The sequence below is a fragment of the Berghia stephanieae genome, chromosome 1, assembly GCF_034508935.2.
Source record: "Berghia stephanieae isolate SIO BIC M18660-M18661 chromosome 1, UCSD_Bste_1.3, whole genome shotgun sequence".
In the NCBI taxonomy this organism is placed as follows: Eukaryota; Metazoa; Mollusca; class Gastropoda; order Nudibranchia; family Aeolidiidae; genus Berghia; species Berghia stephanieae.
The window spans coordinates 29,854,600-29,867,099 of NC_088360.1; the positions used below are offsets into that span (position 1 = coordinate 29,854,600).

The window sequence follows — 12,500 nt, forward strand, 5'->3', positions numbered from 1 at the left end:
TAATTGCTTGTTTTGTTTTTGTTTTGTTTGGGGTTTGTGTTGTTTATTTTATTTGGAGGGGGGAGGGGTTTATTTGTTTGTTTGTTTGTTTTTTTTTTTGTTTTTTTTTTTTTGGTTGTTTGTTTGGGGTTTTTTTTTTTTGGAGGGGGGGTTGTTTTGTTTTGTTTTTGTTTTTTTGGTTTATTTTTCCTGTTTTTTAAATTGTTTTTTTTTTTGTTTGTTTTGAGTGGTATTTTTGTGTGAATCTGTTTTTAAAAAAATTATATTCTTAACGATTATTCCGATGGGTTTTTTTTCAATTTGTTTTGTCTTTTATTGTCTTCGGTCAATGCGATCAATGACACTTTGTATTGATTGCACTGATGTCCAAATGGTTTGCATGTGTTATTTTTCATCATCGAAACATTCAATTCTACTCCTTTCTTTTCCTTTAACAGCAAATCAGTATCATTACTGCTATTACTACTACTACTATTACTACTACTACTACTACTACTACTACTACTACTACTACTACTACTACTACTACTACTACTACTACTACTACTACTACTACTACACTACTACTACTACTACTACTACTACTACCACTACTACTACTACTACTACTACTACTACTACTACTACTACTACTACTACTACTATTACTACTACTACTACTGCTGCTAAAAGTACTACTGTTGATTCTGCTGTTGCTACTGCCACTAATGATTATATTAATACCGGCATCCCTTATGTAATTATTTATTATTTATTGTATTTATTTCCAATTCGATTGTATTAAAATTTTCCAACAATAGTCTACACGTTTTTATATTTCACTTTCTAAACTGCATTACTCAGTTCCTCTCCACCTCCTCTTTTCACTTAATTAATTGCGCACCTTTTATAAATATCTATTGTTCTATAGATCAGTAAAATTAGGTGCCCCAAACGTAAACAATAACAAGTTGCTTGTGATTTCCGTCAGGGACCGGAATAATTTACGCACAATTTAGGTCTCCCAATTTTGTAGTTCGAGTTGTAGGCAATACACTTTCAGTATTGAAAATATGTTTACATAAAATCTAACAGTTGCAGAAATAATAATATAAGGCTAAATTATTATGAAAATCAGGCTCCGAATAATTCTCGTTTTGTTCACACCAGCGCAATAATTTGCTCTGGTCTAAAAATAGATAGACTGTAACTTTTGATAAATTTTACCTTTTGTTCCATAAAATATCCATATCTAGACATTATTTGATGCATGATCGAGTATTTATGAATATGTTTCTTTTGCCACCTAACAGCCAAATTTTAAAGGTTATTTTTTTCTATTATTTACATTGGAACGTGAGCTGTCAAGACAGGAACATGTGGTTTGCCATGCGCTTCTAGACCTTTGTTTACTTTTGGGGCACCTAATTTAACTGCTCTATTTTAATTCGTGCGTCCTCACAAAGTAGCATACAATTTCCTGCCCATCAATATTTTTGTTTATTCATCTTAACAACGCCACTACCACATTATCTCATTCGTCTGTAGTGTTTCATCCATCCTGTTTTGTTTATAAAGGGGAAACCCGAAAGGTCCATTTTATCTGTTTTCGTATATTAAATTGAAGCTTACATTCAATTTCACATTATTATTTACTTCTTTGTAAGGAAGCACGAATTAAAATAAAACCATATATATTTATAAAAGGTGCGCAATTAATTAAGTCAAAAGAGGGGAGGCGGGGAGGAACTGTGTAATACAGTTTAGAAAGTGAAATATAAAAACGTGTAGACTATTGTTGGAAAATAAACACAATGGAATTGGAAATAAATACAAAATATAAAGGATGTAGGTATTATAATAGTATTAGTATAATCATTAGTAGCAGTATTTATTTTCCAACAATAGTCAACACGTTATTATTTCACTTTCTATACTACATTACACAGTTCCTCTTTTCACTTAATTAATTGCACACCTTTTATAAATATCTAATGTTCTATTAGATATTTTGTGATTCTTGACAAAGAAGCATACGATTTCCTGCCCATCAATATTTGTGTTTATTCATCTAAACAAGGCCACTACCACATCATCTCATTCGTCTGTTGTGTTTCATTCATCCTATTTTGTTGATAAAGGGGAAACCCTGTTTTCGTATATTAACTTGAAGCTTACATTCAATTTCACACACACACACACACACACACACACATACACACACACACACACACAACACTATATATATATATAATATTATATATATATATATATTATATATATATATATATATAGAATTATGTCAAAACTGATACGTGAACATATTAGAAGGTCTGGTAGCCGAGCACAATTTTATGGGCTTGATTTAACAATGTTGTAATGGACAATATTTTACATTATTCAGAGAGTATTTCCCTGACGACAAGAAACTCATAACAATTTGGGTTTTCAGACCTGCAAATGAGCATATGTCGCGCCAGTACAATGGATTGATCTAGCCTCCCTTTTCTATACCTACCAGTCAAATGATTCCAGTACAAGAATTGATCTAGCCTCCTTTTTCGATACCTACCAGTCAAATGATTCCAGTACAATGGATTGATCTAGCCTCCTTTTTCGATACCTACCAGTCAAATGATTCCAGTACAATGGATTGATCTAGCCTCCTATTTCGATACCTACCAGTCAAATGATTCCAGTACAATGGATTGATCTAGCCTCCCTTTTCGATACCTACCAGTCAAATGATTCCAGTACAATGGATTGATCTAGCCTCCTATTTCGATACCTACCAGTCAAATTCTTCTTCTTCTTCTTCGTTCCTCTGATGGACATCTATGGCTGCAGTCCGATATCTGCTATGAAGTCTGTGGTCCGCTTTAGGTCCTCAGCCTCGCCATAGAGCTTTGTGTTGAGTGTTGTAGGGGTGACCCAGTGGTTCGAACGTTGCACGTTGTATAATGGGCAATCCATAAGCACATGTAAAGTGGTTTCATGGTCGGTTCCACATGGGCAATAAGGGGTTGTTCCAATACCTAGCTTTGTAAACATATGTCCTCTTAGTCTATTGTGTCCTGTTCGGAGGCGGAATAGAGTGACTTGGCTACTTCGCTGAATAGCATGGATTGGATCCTGCTTGTTGTGTTCCAGGTGTGTGTCATTCCTTTCTTTGTCTATTTTTAGCTTTATTATTTTCTTTTGCTGATGGTAAGTGATTGACGACTTCGGTTGTTCCTTTTGGGCTCCTTCTTTGGCCAGTTGATCGGCAATTTCATTTCTATATATACCTACATGACTTGGAATCCACTGCAGCACAATTTTTCCTGTTTTATCAGATAAGCCCTCAAGGGCCTCCACAGTGTGTGCGGCTTCAGGGTCCTGGTAATTTTCAATAGACCGGAGAGCATCATCAGAGTCTGTCAAGTAAACCACATTTTTCCCGTATAGTCTGTGATCTCTGGATAGTTCTTTTGTTGCATTGAGGATGGCTTTTTCTTCAGTTTTAGTACTTGTGCACATTGAACCACTGATACAGATATTTTTGTTTCTGTTTTATCTGTCCAGTGTATGAGTGCACCAGCACCTCCATTCATGAGGGGGCCGGAAACTGAGCCATCTGTATAAACTCTTATCCAGTTGGTCATTGGGTACTTTTATCGATCATCTTTAGGGTTTGAGCATTGTCCTTATTGCTTCGAATGTTTTTCTTGTTGATGGTTATGGATTTTTGTTTCTTTTTCCACGGTGGTGGTTTGAGATTTGGGACATTGATTTGGGCAATATCTTCCTTTGGTGTCACTTTATATTTGCTCTCTAGTTTTTGTCCCAAGGCGATGAAGTTTTCCCTTTTGAGTCGATTCTCTTTCTTTTCCATTGTACTTGGATGCAGTGGTTGGGATTCCATGAATTTTATCTTTGAGAATTGTGTTATTATTTTTAAATTAGGTTGTTCTTTGAGAGGTTTTATTCCTGTGTGGGTTTCCATCTTGTGAATTGGTGTTGTTTTCATTGCTCCAGTGATCACGCGTAGGCATTGGTTTTGGACTTTTTCAACCTTTTGAAATTGAGCCTGTGAGCACGTTCCCCATGCCGATATGGCATAGTCTATTGCAGGTCTTACATATCCAAGATATGTCTTCTTCAGGACGTTTGAGTTTGCTCCCCATTGCGTCCCAGCAAGTTTTCGGAGAAGCTGCATTCTCTTGTACCCTTTCTGTTGACTTTCATCTATTTGATGTTTCCAAGTGAGTCGAGGGTCAAATTTCACTCCTAAATACTTAGGCATAAGGTCTTCTCTCAGAATCTTTCCATCCAAAGTTAATCGCATAGATTGCTTTTTGGTTGATAAGCTGAATGTTGTGTATGTGGTTTTATCAGCATTTACTCTCATACCCCAGTCTTTTGTCCATTTGCTCAAAGCATCAAGAGTCATCTGTATCCTGGCCTTTGCGGTACCAATATTTCTTTCAGTGCATATCAGCGCAAGGTCATCTGCATACATGGCTGCTTTTACTCCTCTGCATTTGGTTTCGCAGATGTCATTGATAAAAACGACAAAGAGGGTTGGTGAGAGAACCCCGCCTTGTGGTACTCCATTTGTCATGTTCGTTAGCTTGCTTTTAGAGTTTTGAGATTGGACTCTTGCTTTTCGATTTGTGAGGTAATCTTTAATCCATGCAAACATGTAGTGTGAAACGTTGGCTTTCTTAAGTTTGAGAAGTAGTCCTTTTGTCCAGACTTTGTCAAATGCCTTTTCCATATCCACCCAAACTGTGACTGTGTGTTTTTTTTCTTGGTAACCATTTTCGATCAGCTGCGAGATGTATGTTATCTGGTCCTCTGTGCAGCGAAATTGTCTGAAACCAGCCTGTTCATCTGATATCAACTTATTGCTTTCTAAATACCATTGGAGACGGCGATTAACAATTCTCTCCATCAGTTTACCCAAGCAGCTTGTCAAACTTATTGGTCGGTAGCTTTCGGGTTTATTTTTTGGCTTGCCATCCTTCTTTATTGGTATCATGGTTGCCTGTTTCCATTTGAGTGGAAGTTTACCCTGTTTCCAACTTGCCTTGAACAGTTGTTTCATTTTCCTCTTTGTGAGGGTTCCTAGGTGTTTCAACATGTCATTAGTAACATCATCTGGACCTGGTGATTTGTTCGTTTTTAGAGATTTCAAGGCAATTTCTACTTCTTCTTTTTTAATCGAACTGAACATGACATCATCTGTGGATTCTTTGGGTGTATCCTTGTGTTTTCTCAATTCTTTGTGGACTTCTCGTTTTCGTTCTTTTCTAATCTGTATACTCCCAACACTTGAGTACTGCTTCATAAAACAGTTTGCTGCTTGTTTTTTGTTGAGAATCCTCCCCTGATCATCTTCTACTGATGGTGCAGCATATCTGTTTTCTTGTCCACTTAGAGCTTTGGTTAGGTTCCATAACTTTCTTCCGTCTCTGTCGTAGTCAAGTTGTCTGGTTTTTTCATGCCATGCTTCCTGTTTTGCTTTTATTGTTTCTTTCCTGAGAGTTTTTTCAGCCTCTTTGTAAATTTCCATATTCTCATCATTTGGCTCTCTCTCTCTCTGCTTTTTTTCTGTGTTCAGTGACTTGGCTGTTGAGACTTCCTAATTTTTCAGTCCATCCTGGACAGTAGTCCTTTCTTGATCCTCTGGGGATTGATTCTTTTGCAGCTTTCATGATTGATTTTGTGAAAGCTTTGGCTGATTTTTCTACATTCCTTGTTTTACAGTTTATCTCTTTTGTATAACTATCAGTCAACTTTGAAAACAGAGTCCAGTCTGCTTTTTTATAATTCCATCTCGGAGGTGGTGCCTTTCTGTCTTTTGCATATTCTTCAGTTATTTCAGTTGTTCCTTTATCTGTTTACTGACTTTTCCGGTGAGATCTTCAGATATGAGAGTTAGGTCTGGAGTTGATGTTGTCTTCCATGCTCTTGAGAAGTATGTATCTGGGTCATCTTCATTTCTGACAATTTGAAGCTTACTGTCTGTAAGCCAATTTTTAAGGGTTTCACCTTTTCTGTCTAAGTCATTGTATCCCCAGCTTGGGGAGTGGCTATTGAAGTCTCCCACAACAATGAACTGTTCTTCTTCACTTCTTATGTTTTCAATTGGCAGATTCTCAGATGGTGGGCTGTAACAGTTATATATTGTGTATTGCAATTTGTTTTTTGGTAATTTTTACAGCCAATATTTCAACAGATTCATCTGTCGTTATTTCATTTGTCGCTATGTCATTTCTGACGAAGATGATTACTCCACCTTTGTTCCGTTCTTTTCTGTCTTTCCTAAAATGTTGATATCCCCTTATTGAACACCTAATGTTTTCTGTGAGGTGTGTCTCCTGTATGCAGGCAATATCTATCTTCTCATCCTGAAGAAACTTGGAGAGGGCAGTCTTTTTATGTTGTATCCCTTCTGCATTCCATTGTAGCAATTTGATAGTTCCAGTAGTCCGTAACCTTGCATCTCCTACCCTGGTTCCACAGTAGGAGGGCAAGGTACCACCAAATTGCTTGGGTGAACCCTGTTTATCAGGGCTCGACGCTAGGTCCGTCCGGCGGGAATCCCCAGACTTCGCGCCATATCGTCCGGCAGTTTTGTTGTCCATCATTGTGAGGAGGATGCGTGTCACATTAATTTTTGGGTTGGTTTCCCTCTCCAGACTATTTGCGCCTTTCGGCTCTGCGACTCCGACTTCAGCGGTTCTTTATTCTCTGGATGTGATTCCATAGCCTTTCATCTTCCCAGATCCACAAGGCAGTGGTGGTTTGAAGTTGGAGTTTTCCTTCTCCTAGACAGACTGCTTTCCAAGAATATGAGCTCTGTCCACCCATTAATGGTGTCTAGGCTGGGAGTCCAGGAGGGTATCTTTGTAGAGTGACAGTTTCCCTTCACCCCACCAGCGTCATGGGGCTAGCACAGCTTATTGCGTGAACTAGGGCAATCTGGCCACGGCGGTTGATTCCTCCCTTCATCCGTCACCTCAGACACATAGAAACTCGTGTCATCAGCCGGTTAGAAAGTTCCTTTCGGAATACTCCAACCGTTGCCCAGGAGGCGGGCGGGGAAGAATGCCCCTACGTGGACCCTGACACGAGCTGGAATGGGTTGCGGATCAGTACTGATCAAAATAATCCAATCCTGCCTCCCCTACCAGTCAAATGATTCCAGTACAATGGATTGATCTAGCCTCCCTTTTCGATACCCACCAGTCAAATGATTCCAGTACAATGTATTGATCTTGCCTCCCTTTTCGATACCTACCAGTCAAATGATTCCAGTACAATGGATTGATCTAACCTCCTATTTCGATACCTACCAGTCAAATGATTCCAGTACAATGGATTGATCTAGCCTCCTATTTCGATACCTACCAGTCAAATGATTCCAGTACAATGGATTGATCTAGCCTCCTATTTCGATACCTACCAGTCAAATGTTTCCAGTACAATGGATTGATCTAGCCTCCTATTTCGATACCTACCAGTCAAATGATTCCAGTACAATGGATTGAGCTAGCCTCCTTTTTCGATATCTGCCAGTCAAATGTTTCCAGTCATATGTTGAAGATACAATATTAATGAATTCCCAGCATCCATCTTTCTTTATTGTCCTGGTCACAAACATGGAATAGACCACTTACTTGTATTGTTTTGACTTTGTATATAATATTGAATGCAACTGATAAAGTTGTAGTGATGAAAGGATTTGAACGCAACGCGGCAAGATATTCTTAATCCCCTCCTCCTCCCCCTACTACTACTACTACTAATAATAATATTACTACTACTACTACTACTACTACTACTACTACTACTACTACTACTACTACTACTACTACTACTGCTGCTGCTGCTGTTACTACTACTACTACTACTACTACTACTACTACTACTACTACTACTACTATTTACTACTACTATCTACTACTACTACTACTACTACTACCACTACCACCACTAGTACTACTTACTACTACTACTACTACTACTACTATACTACTACTACTACTACTACTACTACTACTACTATTACTACTACTACTACTACTACTACCACTACTACTACAACAACAACAACAACTACTACTACTACTACTACTACTACTACTACTACTACTACTACTACTACTACTACTACTACTACTTCTTCTTCTTCTTCTTCTACTACCACTACCACTACCACCACCACCACTACTACTACTACTACAACTACTACTACTACTACTACTACCACTACCACCACCACCACTACCACTACTACTACTACTACTACTACTACTACTACTACTACTACCACTACCACCACCACTACTACTACCACTACTACTACATATCTACTACAAACTACTAATATCTAACTTTACTATACGCCAAATATACTATATACTCACTCTACTCCACTACTACTACTACTACTACACTACTACTACACTTACTACTACTACTACTACTACTACTACTACTACTACTACTACCTACTACTATATACTACTACAACTATTACTACTACTGCTACTATTACTATACTACTACTACTTAACTACTACTATACTACTACTACTACTACTACACTCTACTACTACTACTACTACTACTACTACTACTACTACTACTACTACTATACTACTACTACTACTATACTAACTACTACTACACCTACACACACACTATACACACTACTACTATTACTACTACTACTACTAACTACTACTACTACTACTACTACTACACAACAACTATTACTACTACTGCTACTATTACTACTACACTACTACTACTACTACTACTACTACTACTACTACTACTACTACTACTACTACTACAACTACTAGGGAGCGTTCACATATTACGTCATCAAAAATTTGCCCTTTTTAGACCCCCCCCCCCCCTCCCCCAAGTCATCACTTGTCATCATTGACCTGACCCCCCCCCCCCTCCCCCAACAGATGATGACGTCATCTAATTTAATAAAAACTAAAAGATAACTTTAATTTCACAATATTTATTATTCATTTTTCAAACCATAAACATTGATTATCAACGTTTGATAAAACACATTCAGACATTTTATTAATTTCAGAAACTGTTGATAATTTATATTTTACGATACAATGGGGACATAGAATTTAAATTTGCAAAGATAAAATCTAACAAACATTATTTAAATTAGGCTACTTGGTGCAGGTGCTATTAAAAAAAATTCAGAAAGTGTAATTTAAAATAGTATAGGAGGCAAATTATTTTATAGCATATTAGTCTTTTAGTGGAATGAATTTCTGTTTCAATTTCCAAACATGAAATTAATTGATTCAAAAATGTTTCTGCCTTGGACCTCTGGCAATGTACTATAAATAGTATCATCAATTTCATCTTCATCGTCATCACTTTCTTCCATTTGCTGTTCTTCTGGTATGCCGCATTTTGGTGAATGGTCTTTCATTGCTGTGATCGAGGAGTGATACAATGAACATTTAGGGCAAGTTCGCCTTTTGAGAAGTGATACCCCTTTCCCATCTTGTTTCTTGAGAGATGGGCAATACTCATCATAGCAATTTATCTTTAGCTGTTTTGAAAGGAACAAACTTTGAAATAGGCTTCCAAATCTTCCATTATTGCCTATCTCCAAACCATCATCACATGAAGCAAGTGGTACAGGTGGTGGCAGAAAACGCTCTGGAAAAAAAAGATGAATAGTTAGTACGCCAAGGTTTGCAGCATGAGTTGTCACTGCATTTCACTATTTGCAGCAGATATTGGGATTGACGAATGTGTTTTATCTTCCAATCATCTGTTTCTTGAAATTGAAGTTTGGGTCTTGGATTTTCAGGTGGAGGGATGAATTTTCCAACTACTGGGTATCCATCTATTATCGACTCGGACCAAATATTGGCTAATATTTTTCCAGCAGCTTCAAAGTTCCTTTTTTCCAGATCAACATAATTTTTCACCTTTTTGCTAATTTATTTGGAATGCCATTTTTGAAGCTCTTGCATTTAATAAAATAGGCCTAATTTGCCTATGTTTTGATGACATCATTTTGGGTCTGACCCCCCCCCCTCCCCCATGTCAACACATGTCAACATTTGGTAGACCCCCCCTCCCCCCCTAGCTGATGACGTAATATGTGAACGCTCCCTTATTAATCGTTCTGCTCTCCTAACATAAAATGACTCAATCTTTCACGTGTCGTGTATCTGTGTCGCTCTTGTCTTGTCATAAACGATATAAAATGTGGTCAATGGCGGATGTGATTGTGATTGTGGAAAATGCTGGTCCCAACGTTGTATCCTTGGATAAGGCATTTAATACACATTACACAACTCGACTGAGGTTTGAATGAGGACCTGGCTATTGGCAGTGACGGATATCATAAGAGTGTTCGTTCAAATAGGACGCCTAACACTAACAGTGAGTTGTAGAGCATGGAATGGAATTATGGTTCCATAATATGGCCTGCTGGGGGTAGAGCATGGTAAACTCCTGTAAGTGCTCTAAACAACAATAAATGAAGTGAGTAGGAAAGTACCAGAGAACAACAGAGAATAAAAACTTCGCGGAGGCGATAGGGGCTCGAACCCGCGACATTCACTCGTACGACAACTCCGCCCGACCAGGGAGATCGCGACTTCACCGCATGTGCTATCCATGACCGCCAAAAAAGTCGCTTCAAACCGTAATCTAACTAGAGCTAACTCTCCCCGACTTCTTGAGGTCACGGGTTCAACACACACAAAGAAGTGCTCGATATCATTGTTCATATTTATTTATTAATTTGTTTATCAGGACCTGTGCTGTTACTGACAGAAACATCCATCTATGAAAACGGGAACCTTGTGGTCAATCTCACAGTCTGGAATGCCAGGAGTTCTAACATTGTATATTTAGAGAGTCTGAGGTGTCGTTGGGGGAAGGACGGTGGGAACACAAGGTAAGAGACAGACTGTTATTCAATCAGATTAATATCGTAGTTAAAATATTAGTCTGATGGCGCACTCTGACAGTAAAAACAAAACAAAAAACATAAGAAAAACAACAACAAAAGAGCAAACAACAAAAATTCTTATTTTTATTTTGACCAAAAAGATTTGACTCACCGGCTACTCCATTGCATTCGTCCTTGACCTCATCTTGATGAGCCCCACTGGGTAGGAACACGTGATTGGAGCAATCAAGTGTAAATAAATGCGCCAAGAGCCTGTTGTCTGAAAACACTTTGGCCTCTCTCTCTCTCTCTCTCTCTCTCTCTCTCTCTCTCTCTCTCTCTCTCTCTCTCTCTCTCTCTCTCTCTCTCTCTCTCTCTTGTTTGTGATGACCTATAATTGGGAAGATGAATGTAATGTAATGGGTAATTTATATAGCGCCATTATCCATCTACAATTCTCAATAGCGCTTCACAATGGCAATAACAAATAATATCGACCCCCCCCCCCCCAACCCCCTTTCCTAAACCCTGCTCCTTCTAATAGATTAAGTCTGCCAAGGATAAAGCCCATAACAAACAATTCCTTCACTGGACATTTTAAAAATAATTTGTACTTGAAGTACATACCAACATTTTCGCAACAAAAGGTCACGAAGGTGTCAGTTTCAGCGTGCTTCTTTCACGCCTAACTCATTTGCATAAGCACTGAAGGTCGGCTAAACACTTTTTAAGAATACGACCTGAAGGACGAATAGACACTCCGTAATAATATTATTTTCTTCTCTCGTCATCCTTTGTGTGTTGCCAAAGCGAGGCTGCCATCTACAAACAAGACAAATCCGGAGTTGAAATAAAGGATTTTAATGCTCTCAATCAAGCTCTACTCTCTGGCTACTCCATGGCGTTCGTCCTTGACCTCAGCTTGATGAGCCCGCCTGGACAGGAACACGTAATTGGAAGAATCAAGTGTAAGTAACTTCTGACTAAAATGAACAGAAGGGTTTTTGCATGCTGTTAGACAGAGTAAGGGGTGTGAAAAGTTATATCACCAGACATGACGTTCTTGTTCATTCGATCGATACCAGCATCAGTATTGCAACCCTACTACTACTATGTGTTTTTCTATACTTATGGTTTCTTTTTCTTCTGCCATTGGTTTTTAAAATGACAAAATGGGACAACTTTCTAATTATCTATCTGTGCCAAGACTCCGAAAGGCCTGTTTTTGTTTTCTTTTGTTTTGTTCGTTTGTTGTAAGTTGTTTTTATTGATTAGTATGTTTATTTTATTTGTGTGTGTGTGTTTTTTTTTTTTTTGTTTTTTAAATTGTTTTTGTTTGTTTGTTTTGGGTTTGCTTGTTTTTTGTTTTTTGTTTGGGTTGTTTTTTTTTTTTTTTTTTTTTTTGGGGGGGGGGGGGGGGGTTGTGTGTGTGTGTGTGTGTATGTCTTTGTAATTTTTTTTTCAGCTAAACAAAAATAATACAGTACATAATAGAAATATGATTTACAAGACAAAAAATATCATCTCCCAAAATCCAAATAAATCGTTTGACTGTTTTCCCGCCCAGCTAGGG

General features: G+C 38.0%; 1 protein-coding gene across 1 annotated transcript in view; it reads left to right on the top strand.

The window, feature by feature from the left end:
• Positions 1-12,500, top strand: part of LOC144963682 (uncharacterized) — a 25,384-nt gene that overhangs the window by 3,726 nt on the left and 9,158 nt on the right. Inside the window, exons 4-5 of the mRNA XM_078897640.1 lie at positions 10,789-10,933; positions 11,738-11,895. Of these exons, the coding sequence (XP_078753766.1) occupies positions 10,789-10,933; positions 11,738-11,895 (303 nt within the window). The remainder of the gene's footprint in view (positions 1-10,788; positions 10,934-11,737; positions 11,896-12,500) is intronic.